This window comes from Bicyclus anynana, chromosome 7 (genome assembly GCF_947172395.1).
Source record: "Bicyclus anynana chromosome 7, ilBicAnyn1.1, whole genome shotgun sequence".
NCBI classification, from domain to species: domain Eukaryota; kingdom Metazoa; phylum Arthropoda; class Insecta; order Lepidoptera; family Nymphalidae; genus Bicyclus; species Bicyclus anynana.
In genome coordinates this window covers 8,143,720-8,171,602 of record NC_069089.1, presented here as the reverse complement: position 1 = coordinate 8,171,602, position 27,883 = coordinate 8,143,720, and the positions used below count along the sequence as shown (strand labels likewise).

Below are 27,883 nucleotides of genomic sequence, written 5' to 3'. Positions count from 1 at the left end.
TACAACACCTATAAATAATTTCCAAGTTCTCACGGATAATTTGAAATACTACCTACCTATTATGAATAAGTAACATGACGTATTCACCTTTATGTTATGCTGAACATATTTAATCATTTAAAATGAATGCAGTCTAAAGAGTAAAAGTAGGTATACAAAAGTTACTAACAACGGAATGTCATACAAAGTTGATGACGCGGACATGTGATTTGAAATAGGCGGCATCTGCGCTCTCTTTCCCTCCTATAGTTAGCGCCGCAGACCTCTCACCTCAGCCCTCACTGACCTCCCTCGGCCCTCCTCAGTCCTCAACACCTCAGTCACAATTCACAGTCAGTCAGCCGGTGTGCAGTTGTTTGAACGTTTTATACTCGTCAGTTATTTATACATCGTTCATATGAAGAACCTTCAACGCTATAGTTTCACAATCTTATCCTATATCGTCATCGAGTGATAACTTATCGTATGCTATGCCGCGTAGATATAGTCATTTAAAGTTCACGCAAGTTATGCGACTGTGTGGTGAATAATATCTGTTGGAAAGTGTAATGAGTGTGCCTTGACTTTAACATTAAATAAGTATTTGTTACTTTAATACTATTGTTAGTACTTCGTGATGTCGTTATTTAAGAAGAAAGCGCCGAAGTATTCTGCACCGCCAGTGCCTCCTCCGGCAGAGGATACACAACCGTCTAATGGTTTGGAGAACAACAATGGAGCTCAGAAGTCGCAATTAGTCTTCCACTGTCAACAGGCCCAAGGGAGTCCGCTTGGACTGATTTCCGGATTCTCAAACGTCCACGAGCTGTATCAGAAAATAGCGGAATGCTACGACTTTCCTCCGGACGACGTAAGTCTCATCATTACATCATTTACATATTACGAACTTGTTCTCGCGGCAATTAGCTGAGATCGCTTCTCTCATTATGTGAGATTCAAATTAATTTTTAGTGGTTTAGTATTGGTGTTCTTTTGTGACAGAAATACATATATGTCGATTCACTTGATAAGAATGGTTGTACCAAAGGTTCTGGTTCTAATTCTCGAGTTTCTACAAATTTCCCTACCATTGATGTGAAATTGTTAAACATAACACGTCGTCCGGTGAAAATATATTATAGTTGCGACGTAGAATACTGAATACCCAATACTGCTACTAAATATTCATTTCCCAACTCCTTGCTGAAAATTCGCTCTAAAAATGTATATAATGAAAGAAAAGCTCATTATTCCATAGCCGACTCGAACCCAGGACTTCGTGATCAAAGGCCACGTTGGCTAACCACTGTACCGACGAGGCACCTAGTACATAATGTTTTCTGTGCCTAGGTGGTTTCTAGGTGTAATAATAATCACACTTCACATAATATTACAAAGGCGAAAGTTTGTGTGTGTAGGTATATTTGATCCTCCTTTGCGCTGCGGCTACTGAAGCGATTTGGCTGAAATTTGGAATGGAAATAGTTCTAGAATCCATGGTTCCTGCGGGATTTGTGAAAAACTGAATTGCACGCGAACGAAGTCGCGGGAGTTCGCTAGTATTTTATAGGCGAAAGTTTATGCTTAAGTGTGTGTGTATGTTTGTTCCTCCTTTGTGTTGCGGCTACTGAAATAGATTTTACTCTGGACTTTTGTACTTTAAAAAATAAGGGGCATTATATTTCATAATAGGGGCAGTCATGTAGTGTATAGCCGAGTTATGCCCCGTGATTTCACCCGTGTAGTTACCGTTCCCGTGAGAAAATTGGGATAAAATATATACGACACTTACAAATAACGTGGCTTTCTAGCGATTAAAGAATTTTCAAAATCGGTTCAGTAGATCTTTTTTTTTTTATTCTTTACAAGTTAGCCCTTGACTACAATCTCACCTGATGGTAAGTGATGATGCAGTCTAAGATGGAAGCGGGCTAACTTGTTAGGAGGAGGATGAAAATCCACACCCCTTTCGGTTTCTACACGGCATCGTACCGGAACGCTAAATCGCTTGGCGGTACGTCTTTGCCGGTAGGGTGGTAACTAGCCACGGCCGAAGCCTCCCACCAGCCAGACCTGGACAAATTAAGAAAATCTCAATCTGCCCAGCCGTCAAAAAATCTAATTCTAGAGATTACCTCCTACAACACCGAAATATATCACATCTTTATAATATTAGTATCGATAGGACGTCCTATATTGACTTAATCTTTGATTCGTCATCACTATCAGTCTATTTGATTGACCAAGTACAGAACCAGGCCAAGGTTTGGAGCTGAGACCCACCACGCCGCTCCAATTCCGGTTGGCGGACTTAGGACCTCTTATAATATAAATCCTAATAACAATTCAGTTTTCTCTCATTTATTTATTTCTATACTATACAAAACACTATTAAAAACTTATAAAAAAAATTCAGTTATTGTTAGACGCCACTGCCTAGGCCTAAAGCATGGAAGGTACATTTATAATTTATATTATCTAATCTAAATTAGTATAAAATTTATAACTTTATAGGTATATAGTTTGTTACATATTTATGAGCATCTGATAAATACAGTAGTTCGATAAACTTTAAAAATATACTAACTGTTGAATTGGGAAGCTCGAATTTATTCTTTCAGGTTAGTACCTACTCGTAGATTACTAGTAGTAGCTAATTTTTTAATTACCTGTTACTTTTGGGTACGTAGTTGAATGTTTTTCATGAGGCAAGTACACGTAAGTCGTATCTTATAGATCTATAGAAACTGGTATCACATCTCTAATGGATGAACCTGACAGATCCTAATTTCTTATTTATTTTCATCTAGATATTCACCTGGGATTACCTATTTATAAAATATTTGTAGTTTATTGTATAGGTACATAGACAGGTGATGCATACGAGTATATACCTAACCGTGTGAAAATAAACAACAACCGTATTGAGTTAGTTAGCATGTTTCTCGTAGAACATTTTTCTGTTTTATTTTTCTGATTCTGGTTTAGCAGCTAAACTGTATACTGTAAAACTTCGGAAGAAAATTAAAAGTTACCTTTACCTGACCTGATGTCTTGTTTCTGTTCGGTTCCATATATTACGTAGGTATCATAAATAATACATATATAACTTACTAGCGGACGCCCGCGACTTCGTCCGCGTAAATTTCGATGTCAACTTTACTACTACCCCTACCCTACCCCTACCCCTACCCTACCCTACCCCTACCCTACCACTACCTTAACCCTACCCTACCCCTACATCTACCCTACCCCTACCCTACCCTACCCCTACCCTACCCCAAACCTACCCCTACCTTACCTACAGCCTACCCCCATCCTACCCCTACCCTCCCCGTACCCTATCCCTTTCCTATCCCTATCCCACCCGTACCCCTATCTCACGCCTATGCTACCCCTACCCTACCATTTCCCTATCCTACCCGTACCTCTACTCTCCCACTACCCTACCTCTACCCCTACCCTACCACTACCCTAAACCCGGCCCTAAACCTACCCTACCTCTACACTACCCCTACGCTTCCCTACCCGTACCCTACCCTACCCTGTAATTTCTCTATCTTACTAGTACCCTTAGCAAAATCGGTCCAGTCCTTCGAGAGTGGTGGTATGACCAAGAGAAATAGAGACTCCTATGCTAATGATTTAAAGAGGTAAAGTTCGTGTGGTTGTAGGAGGTAATCTCTGGATCTACTGGACCGATTTGGAAAATTGTTTTACCCATAGAAAGCTACGTTATTTGCGAGTGTCATAGGCTATGTTTGATCCGCATATTCACACGGGAACGGGAACTACATAAATGAAAGCGCCGGGCGTCATATAGCGGAATTTCTGCGTCTTTTAGAAATTTTGTATTATCTCCGAAACTATTTAAGTAATTAACATACTGTAAAGGGCAAATCTTATCTCCATAATATCCTAGTAATTAATAAATAATTTATTTTAATAAGGATTAAAGTTTAGTTGTATAAACAATGACGTAAACCTACGTATATAAAATTAATAATTTTTAAAACACAAAAGGTACTATATCTGCTAATATATAGAAGATAGATATGTGGTGTCGCGGACTTTTTTGTAGAACTTTTAAAGATACATAAAGTCTCCATACATTAATTTCAATTTTACACAATAGTTAAGGCAGCGCATCCGAATAAGTCTGTTTAAGAGGATTTTCAGTCCGACCTGTATGACAAAAACTGTGATAATTAGGCTAATATATATGATACCAGTATAAAATATAGCCTATAGCACTCCCCGATAATGTAGCATTCTACTGGTGAAAGAATTTTTAAAATCGGACCAGTAGTTCCAAAGATTACCCCATTTAAAAAATGTGACAAACTTACAAACTTACAAACTTTACCTCTTTATAATATTAGTATAGATATAGATTATACTGGTGACAGAAGGGCTGGCTCATTTTTTGCGCAAAGGATCAGCCAGACCAGCGCGGAAATGCAGCCAGTATTCTTGCCACCATTCCACGTGGGCATGATTTGTATAGTTGAAATGAAATGAAATGAATGAAATGAAATGAAATGAATGAAATGAAATGAAAATATACTTTATTGTACACCACACAGAAACATACGATACAGAAACTAGTTAGTAGAAATAGTTATTAGGATAAGTAGTTAGCTTAAGTTCCTTATTGTATTCTTTCACAATAAAAAAAATACTTATGTACTTATACAAAGTGGTGAAACGATTACGACCTTAATTTCAACCACATATGGGGTATCGTGTAAGTAGTCTGCACGCCAATTTTTATTAATTTCTATGCAGTGGTTTAGCCACAGGATAATTTTTTCACTTAAACAATTTTTGAACACGCTGTAAATGTATTACAAATACCTCACGAAAATTCACTAGGTCATTCACCTTGATAAACCAAAATAACAATTTAAAATGTGCGTTTTAAAAAATATTGGTAACTTACAAAAAACAAAAATCCTATTGAAATTTAGACCTAATGCACATAAGAATAAAAATTCTTATTATCTTTACCATACTTACCTACAATAATTATTCGGCACCACAAATTTTGTACCTATTTTTAATGTAAACAAACGAAAATTGCGACGTTGTCAATTGGGCACTAATAGTCCAGGATCCGGGGAACATTTTTACAGTTGATCACTACCAAGTTAATTTTATGTGAGTAGCTTTGTCTTGATGAGGCATAAATAACATTGAATTTGTAGGACAATATGGCTGAAAAGTTGTATAAATTAATAGTTATACAACTTATCACCCATATTGTCTTACAAATAGCGTGGTCAGTTATTTCGTTCCTATGCTCAGACATTTTTCTTATCTAGTAACTCTGTTAGCTACCAAAATAAATAATTTTCGAAAATTTACAAGTTGGGCGCCTCATCAAGACGAAGCTACTCACGGAAAATTAACTTGACAGTCATCAACTGTTAAAATATTCACCGGATCCTGGCCTATAAGGGCTTTCATTCAATATCATATGTTTTTAGCTAACTGTAGGTGTTTGGAAGATTTACTAAGTGGGAATAGGATAGAAATACATTTAGTGTTTTTGCTAGATTTGGTTCCCGGCGCGGGCGGCGTCTTTTGAATAGTGACTCAGTGAGTGATAGCCAGTTGCTACCCTTGCGCATTGTTTTATACAAATCAAACATTTCTTGTGATTTGTGTAGTTTTTTTTATTGTGAAGTGTGTTTTGGTATTGAAACATAATGCCACGTTTCGGTGATACTGCTACTGAGTATACCGATATCTCGCGACGTTGTAACATGTGTATTTTAATCAATGGTGGACATTTCCAGCATTTAAAAATTCAAGCTAAGTACTGTAAATACGTACGAGTACCTACCTATACCTATCATTTTAAAATGTGTGAGTTTTGATGAGTAACATTTAACAACAATATCTACTCGTCTCGTGCGGCGTACAAAATACAAATTAATTAAATTTTGGCGCTCCCGCCCGCCGCGGCGTGATTATTCTTATGTAGATAAGTACCTACAAGTGCATGAAAGAACTTTACGCACTACAAACGGACCGCCTAATAACCAAAAACTAGGAGACGCGATGTTGCCGCTTTTACCTATAGGTCACTTGAGGTTAGTTTTATATTATTATAAAGGATGTTGTGAATTTTTTAGATTATTTCCGAATTTATTTTGTTTGAAAATTTAGTTTTTTTATTTATTATACAATAATTAATTTAATCACCTAATCGTATTTTGATTGACTGTTAGCGATTGTGTATTAATTTAAGGTCGTATTCCTGGCACCACTTTGTATGTTGCCAAAAATTGGGCACGATTAACTTTGGAATAGGTATCTTTGAATGTTTATTTACACCAGATACCTCAAGTGATGTTTATTATATTTTAATACCTAGGTACATCTTTATCACAAAAGCATTTATATGTTTAACTTAGGTATATAGATACTTACATCTGATAAGGTTTTAATGTCTAAAGATAAAATGCTTAATAACCATCTGTTTAATTATTATGATTAATTTGTACTTATTTATATTTTACGGTACATTTCAAGCATGTAAGTAGTAAGTAGTTAGGTTGACTATAACGGAAATAAATAAAGATTAAATTGTTTAACAAACTGTAAGACGTTTAAGCTAACTTAACTTATCTTATGTAGATAAACAAATTATGCCCATCTGGAATGATGGTAAGAATACTGGCTGCATTTCCGCGCTGGACAGCCAGGCTGATCCTTTGCGCAAAAAATGAGCCAGCCCTTCTGTCACCAGTATAATAAGTTATATGTATTATTTATGATACCTACGTAATATGGAACCGAACAGAAACAATACATCAGGTCAGGTAAAGGTAACTTTTAATTTTCTTCCGAAGTTTTACAGTTTACAGTTAAGGATTCAATCAGAATGTTACATTATTTTTAAATTATGCTGACAGCCAGGCTGATTAACCATTTGCGCATAAAATGAGATACCTATAGATTTATAACATATAGATAGTGTGTAGTCGCAAGATTCGTAAACCGTCATACATGCCCCGAAATGGGAGCCCTTGATGCATACGCTTGACGCTACATTATGATAGGTAACTAAGCTCACATAGTCACAGAAGAGGCTTACGTTTGGATTGGAGTGTAATTTTTTTTGTATTGTGGGTCTATATGTTATTAGCATAAGAAGAGCACCCTTTCTGCCACCAGTTGAGGCAATTAGCCTCAGTTTAATAATTCGACAAAAAAAATCGCAAACAACTCTATGGCCCAAGGATCTCCACGGCAAAAGGAACAAACTTCAAATTGAAATACAGTCTCTACGTAATTATTTATAACACTGCACCCTGCTGTGATCCTGGTAGGCTGCTTTAAAGGTTAGGTAGGTTACCTACCTAGTTTTAATATAGTTTTCCAACTTAATGCAAGCGTCTTTATTATTATAGATAGATAAGTGCCTAGATAAGGTTTTAGTAACAGTTTTGCCAAGTTTTAAGTTTTAAGTTTTAGTTTTAAAAAATCTGTAATCTATCTCTGTGCTAAATTTGATCCAAATATGTTCAATATCAACTCATATTCGGCTCACTGCTGAGCATGAGTCTCCTCTCAGAATGAGAGGGGTTAAGCCAATAGTCTACCACGCTGGCCCCATATGGATTGGCAGACTTCACACACGTAGAGAATTAAGAAAATTCTCGGGTATGCAGGATTCCTATGTATTTCCTTCACCGTTTGAGACACGTATTATACGCTGGACCGTATTATATTGTATTCTGAAATTATCTAATATTTTGCGCTATTTCCTAATTAAAATTTTCCGTTGCCAAAGAACTGACCAAGGGGTTTTTTTGTTGTTTTTGTTTTGTGCAATAAAGTATAAATAAATAAACAAGGGAAACAAGGAATAAAGTTTATTATTAATAACTGTTTTAAGTACTACCCCACAATTTTACGTTTAACTATTCACTTCATTGTGCCTTAACGAAAATAGGAAAATTCATTGCGGAATTGGGTCTCTGTTTGAAAAGCTGTTCTCGAGTTAAGGGCTTTCAGATACTAATTTGGCGATTCAATGTTATGTAGGTACCTACCCTATTTTGCGAAGGACCTAGATTCTACTAGAACGTACTAGCACAAGTAGGTGCCTAATAGGTAGGTAATAAGGTATAATAACCGTTGCGCAATGATTATAATTAGTTCAATACCCACATTGTTTAACCCGTCCTCGCTATTAGTCTGCGATAAGAATATAGGCTAAATATAGACGAACGTCAGTACAAGGTATGACTATACTTTTAGTTGGACTACAGAATACACATGCTCCTCTTTATTTTCACAGACTTCTTTTTCCTACTATTTTCTGCGGTTGAGCATGATTTAAATTAACATTTGTAGGATTTTTTAGCCAATGAGTAAACTATTCTACCCTTCTTTCTTGTTCTGTGCAATAAACGGTATGAGTTATTGCAAGCTACTGAGGAAATGGCTGAATCTTTCGAGTTATTAGTTTGTTAAACATTTGTATCATATTAGTCCCAGTGTCTGGACAAGGCTTAAATGACATCACATGATGATATTTATTATGGACCATTATTTACCCACGTTTTACTTCAACTTGTAATTAGTAGCTACTTAAAATGGATTAACTCACTTTAATGAAAATAGAATGGATTCAGAACAATATACACGTCCTTACATTAATGGTCTAAGCCTTACATGGAATGGGATTTGCTTTTTTAACACAGTACCTAAAAAAATAAGTACATTTTTAAGGTTCCGTAGACAACAAGGAACCCTTATAGATTCGCAAATCAATATTAAAAAAAAATATTATCTCATGGTACCTACATTTAAAGAAGGGAAGAATTTTTGACCTGTGTATTCCCCATAGTGGGGGATGTTATTGAATAGATTTTTAAAAATACCTATATATATTCGATTTAGAAATCCGTTTGTTTGTGAAATACTTATTAAGTTTTAAAATTCTAATTTTTGCTAGACTCAAGTGATTCAGACCACCTTTTGCTGGCAAAGGGTGGTATAAACGGCTGCATATGGTTCATGGATAACTGAAAAATACCACCAATCTGTTTGCTTTTTGGCGTGGTGTACTTACTTATTAATCAGAATAACTGTATTTAAATAGTTAACGATAAAATGCTACGCTACTCTGCATTACATAGGTACCTACGTAACACGAGATATATATTCAAGGACTTAGATATGACAGGGAAGTCATTGGATGGGTATAATTTCATAATGATAATATTATGCTGTGGTTTCTCGGCTACTTATCTATATGTTACAAAGTATTAATAAATAACTAATTTAAATAATAAGAATTAAATGAAATTTTATTTGTTTTCTCCACATTATGATTATTATATTAAGTGGGGACTTGTAAGTACAACATAATATATAAAAACAACAAGGTGTAAGTTACTAGCGGACATCATTTCTGTAGAATATTGAATTTGGATTACAATTTAAAATACATTTGGGTAGGTAGGTACATATTACTTAAATGTTTTATTTAACCTTAAATCTAAGATAGTTACAGTAAAATCACATTCGGGTTTCATTGGTGCATGCACCAAACCCAGGGTATTATGGATATTACTATGCTTTTGGGGTAAGAGAATGTCTGAGCGGGCAGCCCCGACGGATATTCTCTTTAAATTGGTAATTTTAATTTTATCCTTTTATACAAACTATATTTATAAACAGAGTGCTCAGGAGTATTTTCCATAACTCTAGGGCTGTATTCTTTAAGGGAAATTAATTAAACATGTCCAAGGAACATGTGTTCTAAAATTAATATTTTGTGAGTAAAAAATATTTCTTTTGTAAAAAGATCTTAAATTGTGTCCCTTATATCGCATCCTTATATTATGACCTAGCCAAACTTATTCATTGATAAATATCATGAAGTAGCTTACTAGAAATTTGCGGAGTGCCAGTTGCAATATCTCGTCGATACCGACAGTCTCACTACGATTATGATAATTTTAAATTGCAAGGATAGATAAAGGCGTGTGTTATATGAATAGTCGGAATTATTTGAATTAGTTTGTATGAAAACAAAAACTTTTTTTTAGTTAAAAAAAAATACTTACGCAATTCGGATTCTATAAGTAAACTTGTCAACACTTTGAAGTTATGGGAAACACTCCGCAACACCCTGTATATTAGAAGATACTACTACTACATAATAGTACAAGAATAAAAAATAAAAGAAAAACCTGCTACTACAACAATTACTTAATTCTCTTGTTTGATCTAAACCTATCCCAATAAGCACTGACAGACTGGATCGTCAGTCTGCACATCAACTTCCTGTCGTTGCCCTCTTTTATTACGCCGATCGATTTTGTTGTACCTGTATCTTCTACTGGCTTTAAAAAAATCAGCGGTTTTGATTAGGCTTTCATAAAAACGGGGGAAACTTCGACCAGTTTACAAGTGCAATGTTTTTGTCGCAATTGCTCAAAAGTCTGTTTGTTCGCTGTTAGAAAATTATTTGAAAAGAATAATTTTCTTACACTGGGAATTTGCCAAATCTAATTAGTTATTTAATTATGCATTTAAAACCATTTATAGTATCTTTTACATTTAGATGGCCGTTTTGCTCAGATTTCTCAATAGCATACCTAAAACCAATGATATTAAAATCATTGCCTAACTATAAACCTCCTTAATAAATAAAATTAGGCAAATGATAGCCCAGTGGATATGACCTCTGCTTCCGATTACGAAATCCAGTCCGGGGCATGCACCTCCAACTTTTCAGTTGTGTGCATTTTAAGAAATTAAAATATCACGTGTCCCAAACGGTGAAGAAAAACATCGTCAGGAAACCAGAGAATTTTTTTTAATTCTCTGCGTGTGTGAAGTCTGCTAATGCGCATTGGGCCAGCGTGGTGGACTATTGGCCTAACCCCTCTCATTCTGAGAGGAGACTCGAGCTCAACAATGAGCCGAATATGGGTTGATAATGAAATTATAGGCAGATTTTTCGTTTACAATGTTGAAAAGGTTAGGTACTGGTTTAGACACTTTTATGGAGACAATAAGTAACTTCAGATATATTCTCACATCAATAGCTTCAAGAAATCCAAACTGAAGAATACTAATTTGTTCTACACAGTACTCTACCGGCATCTCTGATAATGTGAGAGTTGGAAGTTGGAACAACACCGGATGTTCTAATTTACCGTTTCAATTAATCCATTGCACATACCAATCCTACCATTCCTACTTGCTATCATTTTCTAAGAAGCTGGCACATTAAAAAGTAGAAATTATCTTTAATATCAATCATTCAATCATAAGTACGTATTATATTATGAAAAACGCTCTTAAGGTTCTCACACACTAACGCTGTTTTTTTCATTATTATATTATTATGGTACCTTTTGTGACCTACTTCTCACTATATCATCTCATATACACTCACTTTATTGTACTTTACATAGGCGCGCCCTGTTATTGATAGATGGCTTATGTTATTGGTAGGATGCAGGATGACCTATTGAAATCATTTTGAAAGTCACTTAATATCATGGCATCACGGGATTTTGGTGTCTTTCTCTAAAATTAAGCGAGAGATAGAGAACTATGGAAGTGTCTAGTGTCTATGCCCGAGGGCAAGCTGAAGAAAAGAATCAGTGTCAATGATGTATTACAATAATATTATGTATATAAAATTCAGTAAATAAAGGCTTTTAATATTATTATTATTATATTATTTTTAAAATTATATTATACAGTTATACATGAAAATTCATTATTATTTAGTTATAAACTGATTTTAAATACTAATTAACGCGGGAAGTATAAATGATAGGTATATATCTAATTTTAAGTGACATTTTTAACTATCACTCATGACCACTAACGTGTAATTACGGTTACGGTGGCGTCAGCTGCTCATTATTTATGTAGGTATGTTATATGTACATATTGTATGTTATCTCGGTGTACGATTCAAAACAAGAACCACTATATTCAGTGGCATATTTCGTTTTTGCGATCATCTAACATAGTTTTTAAATTATATTATGAACGTAATTTTGTTGAAATAATTACTTAATTAGTAATTACCTTGCAAGACTAATCTCGTACCTTTTCTCGCAGTATTATGCCGCATTTTTCTATACTTATAAATTCGGTCTGTATATGGCTAGAAAGTCCAAATTTTTAGGATATAATGAAACTAGATTACTTGATAAGCACATCAGGTTTCAAGTGTATAAGCATTATACTTTTTGTTATATAAATATGTAAAAAAAAACAAATTTTGTTTTGCCATTCATTGGGTCTAAATTCTAAAGTGTGTGGTTTGTAGGATTACGCAGAACAATATTCACTATTGTTAAAAACAATATTCACTATGGTAAAGTTAGAGAATGAGAGGACTTGAAAGCTTGGCTCTCTGTGAGTTTCTGATACCTTTTTTTTTCCTTGACCTTACTTTCTACAGATGTTGTTGGGATTTATCAGTTTCCGATTTGGCTGCAGTGACATCATGGCCCAAGTGACTGAAATAATCTCTGCGATGACGGTACAGCCTGCAAGAAAAGTGAAAGTAGTAAAAAGTGAAATATATTATAATCATCATCTTTAATTACTTTACCCACTTAATTAAATAATTTATCAAAGTTAGTAACTTACTGGTCAACATATTACATAAACCTATTTGAAACAATTATTTTGTAAGAATTCCTGGAACTCTTTAGGTAACGCTGCAAAAGAAAGTGGCAATAACTTTTTTTTCAAGTTTTTTTTTCACATTTTATGATTCTTTGTAAATATCCCGGATACGGGATGATGAACTCGATTGACATCGGAACTGATGAAGACGTAAAATAAAATCTAGAAAAAACATTTTTTTTTGAAGTGGTCATTTATTTATTTTTTACTCGAGTATCCCATAGTGAGGGATGTGGTTGGATAGGGTTTTAAAAAAATATGTGCGTGTGTTAATATCATTTTTCGATCTATTAATTTTTAAAATATCAGGGTTTAGGTATGTAGTTTAATTTACCTCGTTCATTAAGTTAATCATTTTAAAATCACAATTAATCTTTGATCAAAAGGTATTAGTAGCTATTGAGTTTATCAATCAATCACTGTTGATTAATTGTTACTGTTGACTGATACAATTTAAAACATTTACAATTATTGTTATTAATTACTAAGATATTACTTGCGACCCGAGTCGATTTTGCAAATGTGGTACGAGATTCAATTGCAAGACTGGCAGTGCATAGAGTGACAACATTGTACGGTAGTGAAAGTTGGCTATGGCAGGAGAAGCATGAAAGTAAAATAAATGCAGTAGAGATGTAAAACATTGAGGAGTATGAATGGAGTGCTATTTATCATAATCATCATATCAGCTGATGGACGTCCACTGCAGGACATTGGCCTTGTGTAGGGTCTTCCAAACATCACGATTCTGAGCCGCCTGCATCCAGCGAATCCCTGCTTGATGTTGTCAACCTTGCTGGTCGACCAACACTGCATGATAGTATAATAAGATAAGAAGGCGAAAAAGTGGAGTGGGTAGAACAATAGTCCAGCGAGCTGAGACTGAACCACCGCCTCTCGATTATGAGTCCGGAGTCTTTAACGTTGAATTATTGAGACTCTGACTTGACTGAGACTCGATAAGCCCTAATTCACACGAAAGTTTTTTTAACGCACACACAAACACACACACAAAAAACGTTGAAATATAGTATAAAGTTAAGTGAAGGTCTATTTTCCAACGCCCAAAATTGAAAATGCAACACTGCTCGAAAACAGCGTCGTGTTTTAAAAACGCTGTTCATTCCACTTCATACTACTCGTATCTGCTACGCCCGCCAACGCTGGGTTTTGACACATCGCTTTTTAAAATCTCGTGCGAATGAGGCGTTATATAAAAAAATCCCAAATTATCTGAAAGTAGTATGAAATATACCTTCATATTATAGTTACGTCATGTTTGTATTACTGACATTGATTAAGTTGGCAAGTGTCAGTCACAGTGAGTGACGAATCTGTTAAACAATACGACGTAATTGTATGTATAACAATTGAAAATCAACTACCATTAACCGCATATGTTTTCTAAATAATATAGGAGTTAGCCAGTAGGTGAGACTATTTAGGTATTATAATGATGTCGGATTGCGTGCCTGAGTATTATTATTGAATCTATTGAATGATTTGGTCTAACAAAAAAATACCTGAGTATCTACTTATATTAAAACGGAATAGGTTTACCATGAATCCTTCATTAAGCGGCACGAATTGAGAGAATTAAATTGTCGAAGACTTCCAGAATGGAACCATGAAACATTATGGAATCACCACGGATTCTGTGATCCTACGGCCAGTCTTGTCATTTGGAGTTCTTTCTGTAACGGTTAGCAGTACGGATATGAGCATTATCTTTTTTCATTAGGTAATTGATAAAATACATGTATTTTAATAAAATATATAAAATTATATTAATATTTTTTTGTGTGTTAGCAAAGTGTTGCTTTGACCAGTGTCGCTTCTTTATGAGGTTGTCTTTACGTATTTTCCTATATTAAGGTAATTGTTTTCAGTAACGGTTATCACCACAAACAAGTATTTAACAAACAGCAAACGTTTATTAATGTGCGGTTTTTAATTTTCATTAACATTAAGAATTTGTGCTCTGTCTGATTTCAACAGCATAGTACAAATATGATGATCTGATTCAGTATTTACGGTTATTATTAACGACTTCGCTCGGCTATGAGTTTGAGAAGTGTTGGAGGTACTAATTTACGAGTATAATTGGCAGATGCCCGTGATTTCGTCCGTGTTGTATTCAGTATCTTTCAGATGTTTCAGACTTTTATGTAACTAAGTCCGATCTCGTTTGTTTTCTAATTTAGGCTAGTAGATGAAACCATTTATTTTGTACAGTCTCTATATGTACTTTAAGCAGTTTCTAGCGGTTTTACCCGCGTAGGTAATTCCAATTCCCGTTCCCGGGAAAATACTGTTATTATAGCAGGTACGTTAAACTAGCTGACGCCCGCAATTTTCCTATGTGGAAAATTCCGACCCTTCTAAAACAGATTTTCGTAAATATTTGTCCCAAATATTTTCTTACTGAATCTCAATGTCAGAAAATTAAACTAGGCCTTACCTTCTGTCTGTGTATTGTTAGATTCTGTGGTATTGACTCGGCATTGATTGACCTACCTATCTTACCTAATCATATGTTATACGGAAAATTCATAGCATAGTGTATTTCCGTATACATACGTTTCATAACCGTCATACATCTCTTCTACGAGTGTGATGTAAGTTCATCATAAAAAAATTGTTAGCATAAATTATTATCAGCATTACAATAGGTATGGCAACACTTTGACCGTGACGGCTAACGGCGCGAGCTGTAAAGGTCAGTTGGTAAAATGGCACCGGCATTTTCTAATATTTCACGGCCTGAATAGTCTGAAAACTTATTACGTGTGGTTATTTTTCTTACTTATAGAACAGAAAAGAAAGAAAAACTTATAACGGGTGGTTATACTTATAGTAAAGAAAAATAAAAGTTTATTTAGAATACACATCACACAAAAGAGAAAAATAAATACAATGATTCAAATAGTTCTACAACTAGCATCCATCCTAAAAAGCATCCTAAAAAGGTCTCCACTCACCACATTCCCAGTAATGTGGTGAGTGGAGACCTTTTTCTGTGGGATTTTCCGTGGAGCCAATATAGGTGATTCGATTTGAGAGCTTCGCTTCTTCCCTGTCTCTACTCTAAACCTACCCTCTTACTCGCAAATTTTCCACATTTTCTCACCGTTTAAACCTTCCCTGGGACCACGACAGTGCTTACCTTGCCTTGCCTTGGAGGGGCCCTGTATCAAATTTAGTTGGGGGTCGGTGGATTTTCAAAACGGAGGTCCTGGGGTCGATCCCCGGCTGGGCAGATTGAGATTTTCTTAATTTGTCCAGGTTTGGCTGGTGGGAGGCTTCGGCCGTGGCTAGTTACCACCCTACATGCAAAGACGTACCGCGTAAGCGATTTAGCGTTCCGGTACGATGCCGTGTAGAAACCGAAAGGCGTGTGGATTTTCATCCTCCTCCTAACAAGTTAGCCCGCTTCCATCTTAGACTACATCATCACTTACCATCAGGTGAGATTGTAGTCAAGGCTAACTTGTAAAGAATAAAAAAAAATATCACCGGGAAGTACCAAATTAAGTGAGTTTAGTGGATTAAATTTTACTAATTTTTTCTTTCACACTTATGAGGCCCTGTAATCCGGGGGCCCCGTATCGTTGATACGCCTGATGCGACGGTAGTACGCCCCTGGACCTCGACAAGCATTTCAAAACCGAATCAGCTAAATCGGCACTGCCGTTTTCGAGTTTTAGCGAGACAAATGAACATCAATTGATTTTTATTAATATAGATAGATAGATTGAAACACGACTTCCCCCTATGCAAATAGAATCCAAGCAAGTGCACAGTAACAAATAGGTAGGAAAGGCTTTGTAACTTTATATTCAGACTAGTAGTATTAATGACTTATTTGTTTGGGTTTACGTCGCCTCCGTTTTGCATTTATATGCCACTGGCCAACGCCGGTTTCACCTGCGTAATTTCAGCCCGTTTAAATAAAGGAAAAAAATTTAACAATAAAAGAAATTAATTAAACAAATAAAAAAACCCGACTGCATAAATGATGCAAAAACTGAAAAGAAAAAAAACAAGCTCAGTCCAGAAATGTAGAAAGCAATCGGAAAACAGTCGGGACCTATTATATTGAATAGAATGATTTTCGTCTACATTTTTTAATAGGTCCCGACTGTTTTCTAATTGCTTTCTACACTTCTGGACTGAGCTTGTTTTTTTCTTTTCAGTTTTTGTATCATTTATGCAGTCGGGTTTTTTTATTTGTTTAATTAATTAATTTATTTCACACTTTTTAATTAAGATAGATGGTGAACTTCGGATTTATTTGTTACGTTTGTAACATGTTACAAAGTACGATAATGTATACGTCCAACTGAAGTAAAGTAAATATTTAAAAAATATCTACGGAACCCTGGGTGGGTGAATCCGACTCGCACTTGTCCGATTTTAGGTGTTCTAAAACTTCACTTCATAAACCTCGCACCCATAGTCATCCGCCTTGCGTATATTGTTAGATAATTAATAAATAACGTTTTTCTAATTGTAGTTGAATATCATGGCCGTGATATATCATTTTGAAATCCTCTCAAAGAGCCCTTGAATTTGATACCCATGTTGCAATATTCAAAAAAAAATTTTTTTTTTCACCTCGAGTCTATAGCGTCTCACCACAGTCGTCTTGTTGGTATTTTTTAAATTTTACCTATTTAAGAACACTTGGGTTATTAAGACTAGTCTTAGATATCTTAATTACGAAAATCCGTCCAGCGGTTTGGAAGATACGAGGTAATAAAGAATATTACATCCATACATACATACATACATACATACATACATACATACATACATACATACATACATACATACATACATACATACATACATACATACATACATACATCGTTTTAAAGTAGCTTCTCTTAATATGAAACGTAAAAAAAATTATTCAACTTTACGTAGCCTTCACACAACAAACAATGGTGAAAGAATTTTCAAAATCGGTACAGTAGATTCAGAGATTACCTCATACAATACCATCTTCAGAAAACTTTACCTCTTCATAATACCTACTAGCAGAGGCCCCGCGGTTTCACCCGCGTAGTTTTTGTCCACGTGGGAATACGGGGATAATATAGCCCATGACACTCACAAATAATATGCTTTCTAGTGGTGACACATCTCGAGCAGGCTCCAGCCGGGTTATTATGTAACTCGGTGTACAATTCAAAACATCAGTCACTACATTGTTTTTCATCGTATTTTCGGTTTTGCAACTATCTAACATTGTTTTTCAACGAAATGACATATATAAAACGACATTAGTACTTATACTAGTGGTAGTAGCAAGTAGTAACTTTATTTTATGGAAAAACTGGTATTTACGTAATTTTGTTTAAATAATCATGTTAGACGATCATAAAAACAAAATATCACTGCCACTTAATGTGAAATGCGAAGTCAATGTTATTCCGGTGAAATAACAACGTTAGATGATAACAAAAACAAAAATAATATGAAAAATTATGTAGTGACTCATTGTATGAATGGTACACTGAGATACATAATAAGGCCGCAGGACTTGTGACTTTAGTGTTGGTAACTTAGTAACTTATACACGAGTTGCTTGCGGCCAGTCTCGCGGGAGAACGGACTTAATTTAACTGCCTTTCTGCCTTGTTGGTCTAGTGGTTGTGGTTAACGTATGTAACTTCGGCTCACGAGGTTCTTGGGTCGAGTCCTAAATCAGGCTACTATATTACTTAACTCAGACCAATTACCTTAGGACCTGCCTTGCTAAACGTACCCCTCTGTCAATGTATACAAAAGTGCGTCTGTAGAATCGATGTTAAAATTATACGTGTGTGTTAAATATTTTCGATGTGGGAGTTTACCTCGTCCCCTTCATAAAACGACAGATATTTTTGTTGGTGAATTTGAATGCAATACAAGTCCAATTGGTGTGAAAATTCAAAATGATTTTATTACCTAAACGACTAATATTGCTAATATCTGTATTACTAATGTAGAGAAATCTGCATTTATCGCTACTAACGCTGATTTGTTTAATTAATTATTATTATTAGCAGTACGTAATCTACTTAAAGAGCAGTGATAGCTTAGTGGATATGACCTCTGCCTCTGGTTCTGGAGGGTGTGGGTTCAAATCCGGTCCAGGGCATGCACCTCCAACTTTTCATTTGTGTGCATTTTAAGGAAATTAAATATCACGTGTCTCAGACGGTGAAAGAAAACATCGTGAGGATACCTGCATACCAGAGAATTTTCTTAGTTCTCTGCGTGTGTGAAGTCTGCCAATCCGCATTGGGCCAGCGTGGTGGACTATTGGCCTAACCCCTCTCATTCTGAGAGGAAACTCAAGCTCAGCAGTGAGTCGAATATGGGTTGATAACGAAAGAATATACTTAAAAGTTATAAAATATTAGCTATAGTTGTCGCTCTATCCATATTTATGTGACGATTGTCCCCAAACTGGCACTGCGGAAACACGCTCGGCTGCGCCAGGAAGTAAATCGGTCCACAGGCGCAGTCGAGTCTGCGTGCGGTATGAACTTATGAACATTTTGATTATTTGATAACAACATTAACCTAATCAAAACTAATAGATAGCTCTTTTTTATTGAGAAACTAGCTGACGCCGCGCGGTTTTACCCGCGTGGTTCCCATTCCCGTAAGAATATGGGGATAATATATACCCTATAGCCTTCCTCGATAAATGGGCTATATAACACTGAAAGAATTTTTCAAATCGGACCAGTAGTTCCTGAGATTAGCGCGTTCAATCAAACAAATTCTTCAGCTTTATAATATTACTAGCTGACGCCGCGCGGTTTTACCCGCGTGGTTCCCGTTCTCGTAGGAATATGGGGATAATATATAGCCTATAGCCTTCCTCGAAAAAGAAAAAGACCCCAGAGCCAAGTTGACCCGACACTATACCGAAGATATCCCGGACGTCAGCCTATACGAGATTAGTGTGGCTCTCAAACAACTGAAGAACAATAAGGCGCCAGGTGAGGACGGAATCACAGCAGAACTCCTGAAAGCGGGTGGAAAACCGATACTTAAAGTCCTTCAGCGATTGTTCAATTCCGTCATTCACGAGGGCACGACGCCTGAGGCGTGGCATAGGAGCGTGGTGGTTCTGTTCTTCAAAAAAGGTGACAACACCTTGCTGAAGAATTACAGACCCATCTCGCTGCTAAGCCATGTTTACAAATTGTTCTCGAGAGTCATTACGAATCGTCTCGCTAATAGGTTTGACGACTTCCAGCCTCCCGAACAAGCCGGTTTCCGAAAAGGCTTTAGTACCATAGACCACATCCATACGCTGCGGCAGGTTATACAGAAGACTCACGAGTATAACCAGCCACTTTGCTTAGCGTTTGTGGACTATGAGAAAGCCTTCGATTCGGTGGAAACCTGGGCTGTGCTAAGGTCATTGCAGAGATGCCGAATTGATTACAGGTATATCCAAGCGTTGAAGTGCCTGTACGAAAACGCCACTATGTCAGTCCGTATTCAGGATCAGACTACGAGGCCAATCCAGTTGCAGCGAGGAGTGCGTCAGGGAGATGTGATCTCTCCGAAGCTATTTACCGCCGCATTGGAAGACGTCTTTAAGCTTCTGGACTGGGGCGGACTTGGCATCAACATCAATGGCGAATACATCACTCAACTGCGGTTCGCGGACGATGTAGTCGTCATGGCACAGACTCTGGATGACCTTAGTACCATGCTCAATGACCTCAGCAGCGTTTCTCAACAGGTGGGCCTGAAAATGAACATGGGCAAAACAAAAATAATGTGTAATGCTCATGTATCGCTCCACCCAGTTATAGTTGAGAACGCTGCACTCGAAATTGTAGACGAATACATATACCTAGGACATATGATCCAGTTAGGTAGGTCCAATTTCGAGAAAGAGGTGAACCGTCGAATCCAACTCGGCTGGGCTGCATTCGGGAAACTTCGCGACATCTTTTCGTCCGAAATTCCTCAGTGCCTGAAGACAAAAGTCTTCGAACAGTGCGTGTTGCCAGTGATGACCTATGGTTCCGAGACTTGGTCGCTAACTATGGGCCTCATAAGAAGGCTCAGAGTCACACAGCGGGCGATGGAACGAGCTATGTTAGGAGTATCTCTGCGTGATCGAATCAGAAATGAGGAGATCCGCAGAAGAACCAAAGTCACCGACATAGCTCAACGAGTTGCGAAGCTGAAGTGGCAATGGGCGGGGCACATAGTGCGAAGAGCCGATGGACGTTGGGGTCCCAAAGTGCTGGAATGGCGACCCCGCACTAGTAAGCGCAGTGTTGGCCGACCCCCCACCAGGTGGACTGACGACATCAAGCGAGTCGCAGGGATTCGCTGGATGCAGTTGGCTCAGTATCGTGATGTTTGGAAGTCCCTACAAAAGGCCTATGTCCTGCAGTGGACGTCCATCGGCTGATATGATGATGATAGCCTTCCTCGATAAATGGGCTATCTAACACAGAAAGAATTTTTCAAATCGGACCAGCCGGGCTAGCATGGGCAAGGGATAAAATTTTTATCCACCAATTATATCCACTGACTAAGGATATAAATCCACCCGTCATAGCATGGCCACAAGGGAAAGACAAATTTATCCCCGATTGACATTACGCGTGGAGATCTTTTCCTCGACTATGGCATATGGAGTGGATAAAATGATATACTTTGGGGTAGGGGTGGGGTAGGGGTGGGGTAGGGGTGGGGTAGGGGTGGGGTAGGGTAGGGGTAGGGTAGGGTGGGGTAGGGGTGGGGTAGGTTAGAGGTAGGGTAGGGGTGGGGTAGGGGTGGGGTAGTGGTGGGGTAGGGTAGGGGTAGGGTAGGGGTAGGGTAGGGCAGGGGTAGGGCAGGGGTAGGGCAGGGGTAGGGTAGGGGTAGGGTAGGGGTAGGGTAGGGGTAGGGCAGGGGTAGGGTAGGGGTAGAGGTAAAGAAGGGTAAAGTAGGGATAGAGAATAAGTGCACTTATGTCACAACGAAGCTTGACCGGGTCCGCTAGTATAATAGATACTATAGATACCTACTACAAACCACCGCAAAAAACAATCACCAAACAAAACAATGCCAACAGAAAACAGATAAATAATATGCACAAAATAACCAAATATTATCAAATTTACGTTTATTTCGGACTATTAATATACCTAATGCCAATTTATAAGATATATACAAATGGGTTGACAAGTCTTTCCCTCCGTTTATCCACCGGGGATATTATATCCACCGGCGTGCCCATGCGCGGTGAGTGGATAAAACGAGTGTGGGGGATAAACGTTTTATCCTGTCCCCGTGGATAAATTTCTCCCTTGCCCGTGCTAGCCCTGCAGTAGTTCCTGAGATTAGCGCGTTCAATCAAACAAACAATATATAGGCAAAAAGAGTTAGAAGATTATGCAGTGGAGGAATCAATTATTTAGTGGGAACTTTAGATGCAAATACCATATTTCGGTACAGTCTATTAATTGGTATAAGTATTCATATTTCTATTTATAAATATTCTAATATTATAATTATATAAATAAATATATATATATATATATATATATATATATATTTATTTATATAATGTATATATATAGATATGTCATATTAATTATTGTATGTTGGCATTTATCTTTATCTTTATGTAATTATCATTTTACTTATACGCTCTTATCAAAGTTTTTGTTTTTGGTTTTTTATTATTTATTTTTCGTTTTATTATCTAAATTTTTAATGTATTAAAAGTATTTTGATTAGTTGTTTAGTTTGTAATTATAACTGCTTGTGACGTCACCCGGGTCTCAGCTGAAAATCAGCGCTGGGCATTGCTTTCCTGCGATAAACGGCTAATGCTGAGCTGTAAACCCTTTCTGTTTGGTGTCACAGACAGTCATATAATATCTAAGATAGGATGTACTGTTTGTGACACTAAAAAAGTGAATAAACTTTCTTTCTTCTTTCTTTCTTTCTTTCAAACAAACAAACTCTTCAGCTTTATTATATTAGTATAGATTATATCTAGATAATACAATAAGGAACTTAAGCTAACTTTTCCTAATAACTATACAAATCATGCCCACGTGGAATGGTGGCAAGAATACTGGCTGCATTTTCGCGCTGGACAGCCAAGCTGATCCTTTGCGCAAAAAATGAGCCAGCCCTTCTGTCAGCCAGTCTGCCAGTCGATCCAACTAGCCGCGGTGAAACGATTCGGTGATTTTTTTTGGCACTGCATGGCCCGAGGGTCCTTACGGCAAAAGGTACAAATATGTAACTCTCAGTCAGAGAGGGATACTTGTGCCACTTACCGGTTTCAGCTTTTTCTGCTGCAGCTCCTGGTCTTGATTAATGATGGTACTTAATATTAAATCGAGTCATGGCCAATCAGAATTTAACCGGCGTGGTAGGTCTGAGCTCCGTATCCCCTCTTTATATATCAGGTAGGCTAAACCCTTAAGTAGGCCTAAAATAGGCTGTATTGATGAAATACATATACAAAAAGCACAGTAAGCTAGAAGCATAACACAGAAACGATAAAGAAATCAATGCAGTTAGATACGAGTAGGTTGATAGCAAAAGCAGAAAATTGTTATTAGACATGCTATAAATAGGTGCGTTAAGGAGCATAATCTTACTAATTAGCTAAATACGAAACAATAACAATTAACAAACAAAATAGTAGGTAATTTATACTTCATTTTTATGGTTTCAGATTTTGTTCTGCACATTGAACACCCACAAAGTGGATATGAAAAAGTTACTCGGCGGCCAGATCGGATTAGATGACTTTATATTTGCACATAGAAAAGGTCGGCCAAAGGAAATAGAGATAGTTAAAACGGAAGATGCACTTGGATTAACGATCACAGACAACGGGGCAGGATGTTCCTTCATTAAGAAGATAAAGGAAGGATCTATTGTGTCCAGGATACCACACATAGCGGTAAGAATTCAACATTTTTTTTAATTTTTCTTCCAATAACCAGGTTTGCTGATTAAAAAATTCAACAATAGCTCTGTTTCTGCATCTGTTAACGTTTGAATCTGCATACTATTTACGTGTATATGTATAAGCGAGTATTGAATATAGAAATATAATAGTTCTATTAAAATTTTCCTTTTAATCGGGACTTGTTTTGGTCATTAAAAGTTATAGAAGGACTGACTTTTATAAAAATATCAATTAAGATGATACGACTTTTTTGAAAGTTTGCCTCTATGCTTGCACAGTAAAGTTTTGTTTTTAATTATTATGACCATAATTGAAAGTTGTATGGTGCAGTGGGCTCGTTAAGATCAAAACATTGTCTCGATAATTATTTTAAGAATTAATTATTAACTAAGGGGCTACGATTGCTAGAAATACTATTGATAAAAACACAAAGTTCTCCAACCTAACAGTAAATTAAAAAACATCGACGTTTGCAATAGGCCGGCACAGCTTGATTTATTTTTAAGGTGTGCAGAAAAACCTGTTGTTTCTCGTCCATCTTTGGATTTATCGCTTTAAAATCGAAGTAAGAACACTAATGAAGAACTGGGTGTCATCATTATGTCCTTAGGTTTTATTGCTGAGAACGGCACTCAACCTAACAGTCTTTATAGATAAGACAAGTTTGCAAGACGGCATTAATTATGGCATCAACTAAACGTGATGTCACGCAGATCTGCTGTTGTTCAAGTATAATATGTTTTGCGTCCAACAATTAAAAGTCTTTAACAAGCGTTTTAGGAAGTTGCATACTTGAACGGAACCACAGGTCCAGTGGTGTGGTCTTCTCCATATTCAGATTGCATGCTTGGTGCTCGATACAATCTAACAATAAGTTGCATGCACTTTTGCCATATGGTAACGAACTCCAAGTTTGTTTTCGTTTGTTCTGCCAATCTCCAATTCGTCGTTCGTTCGTTATCAACCCATATTCGGCTCACTGCTGAGCTCCAGTCTCCTCACAAAATCAGAGGGGTTAGGCCAATAGTCCACCACGCTGGCCCAATGCGGATTGGCAGACTTCACACACGCAGAGAATTAAGATAATTCTCTGGTATGCAGGTTTCCTCACGATGTTTTCCTTCACCGATTGAGACACGTGATATTTAATTTCTTAAAATGCACACAACTGAAAAGTTGGAGGTGCATGCCCCGGACCGGATTCGAACCCACACCCTCCGGAATCGGAGGCAGAGGTCATATCCACTGGGCTATCACAGCTCTTAATCTCCAATACCAACTGCCAACTGTAACCAACTGCAATTTCAAGTGCAGTAGGTAGGATTAATTTTGTTAGTTCTTCAAAATTATCGATCCAATTTGCCTGTAGCCTGTGCCTACATGATCACTGTCATCCAGGTATTTGTCCAAGCGTTTCAATAACATAAGACTGATGTTACTATTCCTTGAATAATTCTGACAAATTCCCAATCCTTAATACCCACTTTAATCATAATGCACGCGATTGGTTTTCCTGTTTAGTAACCATCAACGTTTATTGGATATGAAAGAAACGTGTCGCGGCTCGACTATTGTTGGCCCATATTTAATGGCCGGTCATTCCCCTCGCCAACAATTCTGTAGGAAATAAACTATTATCGTATTAAACTGCTCACGCTCATTGTACTTTCAGATTGGAGATCACATTGAACGATTAAATGGCGAGAACGCAGTCGGCAAGAGACATTACGAAGTAGCAAAACTACTAAAAGACATACCCAAAGGAACTACATTCACGATTAGACTCATAGAACCATTAAAAAGTGGTTTCGCTAGCATCGGCCCTAAAACTGGCAGCATGAGATCAGGGAAGAAGCAAAGTTATGGATCTGGAAAAGAAACTCTCAGATTTAAGGCTAACGGTCAAGCAACAATAGAAAATGAGGTAAATATAAAATTTTTACGTCTACATAACTCGTACAAGAATATTTATATTTGGTGTAGGACTGTAGGTGTAAAAAGAGAAAAGGTCGTGTAATCTAAAAACGGAGAGGCCTTCACATTTATAGATCACCGGTAGATACGACGTATGTCAAAAATCTAAATTATTATTTCAACTAGACGCATCAGATGTATTGAGCTTTTTATCATTCATGCAATAGCTACCCAGCGGATTCCTGAAATGCCTTCATCTTTTTTCTCTCAATCAAATTTTCATTCCACTGTGTGAGCCCCCATTCGCACGAGAGTTTTTAACGGACGTTAAAAAAACGTTCAAATACAACAAATGCATTCCCAAGTATATGTTCACATGACAACATTTTAAAAAACAATGCTTTTTTGGAATAGTGTCATTTTCAATTTTAGGCGTTTCAAATAGACCTTCATTTAACTTCATTTAACTTCATACTACGGGTATATTTAACGTCCGTTACAAAAACCCTCGTGTGAATGAGGGCTACTGTTGAAAATTTCGATGAAAATTAGGTAGTTCAACGTTACGAAGTTTGTATTGATTAGATAGGTTATACCTATAAGTCCTAAGGATTTATTAAATAAATGTTTTTTTTTCCAGCACGACGAGAGATCCAAGGCTGGCATAGACAAAATAAACGGTTTATTGGAATCATTTATGGGAATTAATGACACTGAACTTGCAACACAAATGTGGGATTTGTCACAGGGGAAAACGAATTCGATGCAACTTGCTGAAGCTATCGATAATAGCGATTTACAAGAGTTTGGGTTCACTGATGAATTCATAATCGAATTATGGGGCGTCATCACTGATGCCAGATCTGGAAGACTCAGTTAGAGATATTATAAATTGTAATACTAAGAATAATTAGCTAATATATTATAGGTAATTATTAATTTGGCCTTTTCTTATAACTACTTAATAAAATTAGACCCTGCTTGAGTACTTACAAGTCAAGTGGCATCTAGTGATAACTTTCTTGTAGGCATATATGCCGGTTGTTTTCCAACCCTTCTTGCAGTCGGATAATTAATCCACTCTACTATTTATTGTGCTAGATAGGTACTACTCATAGATAATAATGTTATCTTATAATTGTCTATAGATATTACATACTATTCCATATGACGATAATCTGGTTAAGCTAAAAAGGAAAAAGTATCAAAATACTTGGACCTTGCGCATGAAATTACTTCTGATGTCATATTAGATAAGCCATTGTAGAGAAAAGCTTCGAATCTTTCTCGTGTCGATCAAGGGTCGGATACAGGAGACGGTATACTTTTAAAACGGCGTGTATTGTGAAGAAGATCCTCACTCTGGAGCCCTAAGTGACTAGTTAGTCAGTTTGTTTGAGCACTCAAAAGCTAGCAAAGGATCCCATTTATAAATCTTCAATGGTATTTTCATTTATTTTTATAACAAAACATTGTTAAAATTAAAAGAAAATGTATTTGTATATAACTAGCGAAATAAGAGAAAATAAAAGGTAGAATGATCCTATTTCCATGGTATGAAAAATAGGTACGGAATTGCTATAGAGAGAGAAATAGTACCAGATCCGGCATAAGAAATGTTTACCCTCACCTGTTATTTACACGTCTAATAATTATGTCAAATGAAAGCTTATTTTATGCTGAATTTAACTGTTTTAAGTTCCCTTTCATTTAGTGGTTTCCTAGATTTTGTATGAAAAATGTGTCTGATCGCAATTTAACTAGGCAACCTATTTCCTGTAAGTCATTGTGAATATTATCCATATATTTTTCAACACTATTATATAACAGATGAGAGTATAATTATATTCCAATAATGTCGGATCTTAGACCAAAAAGTTTTATGCCATTGTTCGTTGTCGTGTTCCCTAATGTCCATTGACAACTAGCGTTTAAGTAAATCTCAAATGGAAAAGGTCAACGTTGCCTCACGACAAATAAAGAACAAGAAATATTTATAATCGAACTGAGTTTGTTATTTATTTATTGGCCTACATTATCACCGTATCAGAGAATAGTCTAAGATCCGAACTAGAAACGACTTCACATATTAATAAGTTAATGATTTGATTGGGTTGGCCAGTTTTTTAAGCAATATATTTTTAATTTTATTTACTTTTCTAAAACACTTTTCATCCAATAACTGTTTATTGGATCTCATCATACTCATCATCCTCGTCTATGATGAGTGACTTACGTGAAAACCCACGTCTTACTAGACACGGGCATAAGTTAGTTATTTCTGCATATCGTCTTCAAAGAGTAAAACAATCTTTTGTTGGTTTGGGTGTACTCTTCTTTAACAAGATTCCC

General features: G+C 36.6%; 2 protein-coding genes across 2 annotated transcripts in view; both read left to right on the top strand.

Annotated features, from left to right (window-relative positions):
- Positions 1 to 27,883, top strand: part of LOC112057655 (39S ribosomal protein L20, mitochondrial) — a 74,478-nt gene that overhangs the window by 27,034 nt on the left and 19,561 nt on the right. The gene's annotated exons all lie outside the window — the stretch shown is intronic.
- LOC112044858 (PDZ domain-containing protein GIPC3) lies at positions 310 to 26,470 on the top strand. The gene is made up of 4 exons (XM_024080879.2): positions 310 to 850; positions 23,378 to 23,608; positions 25,290 to 25,541; positions 26,172 to 26,470. Exons 1-4 carry the CDS (start codon positions 617 to 619, stop codon positions 26,409 to 26,411), a joined length of 957 nt encoding a protein of 318 aa, XP_023936647.1. The 5' UTR covers positions 310 to 616; the 3' UTR covers positions 26,412 to 26,470.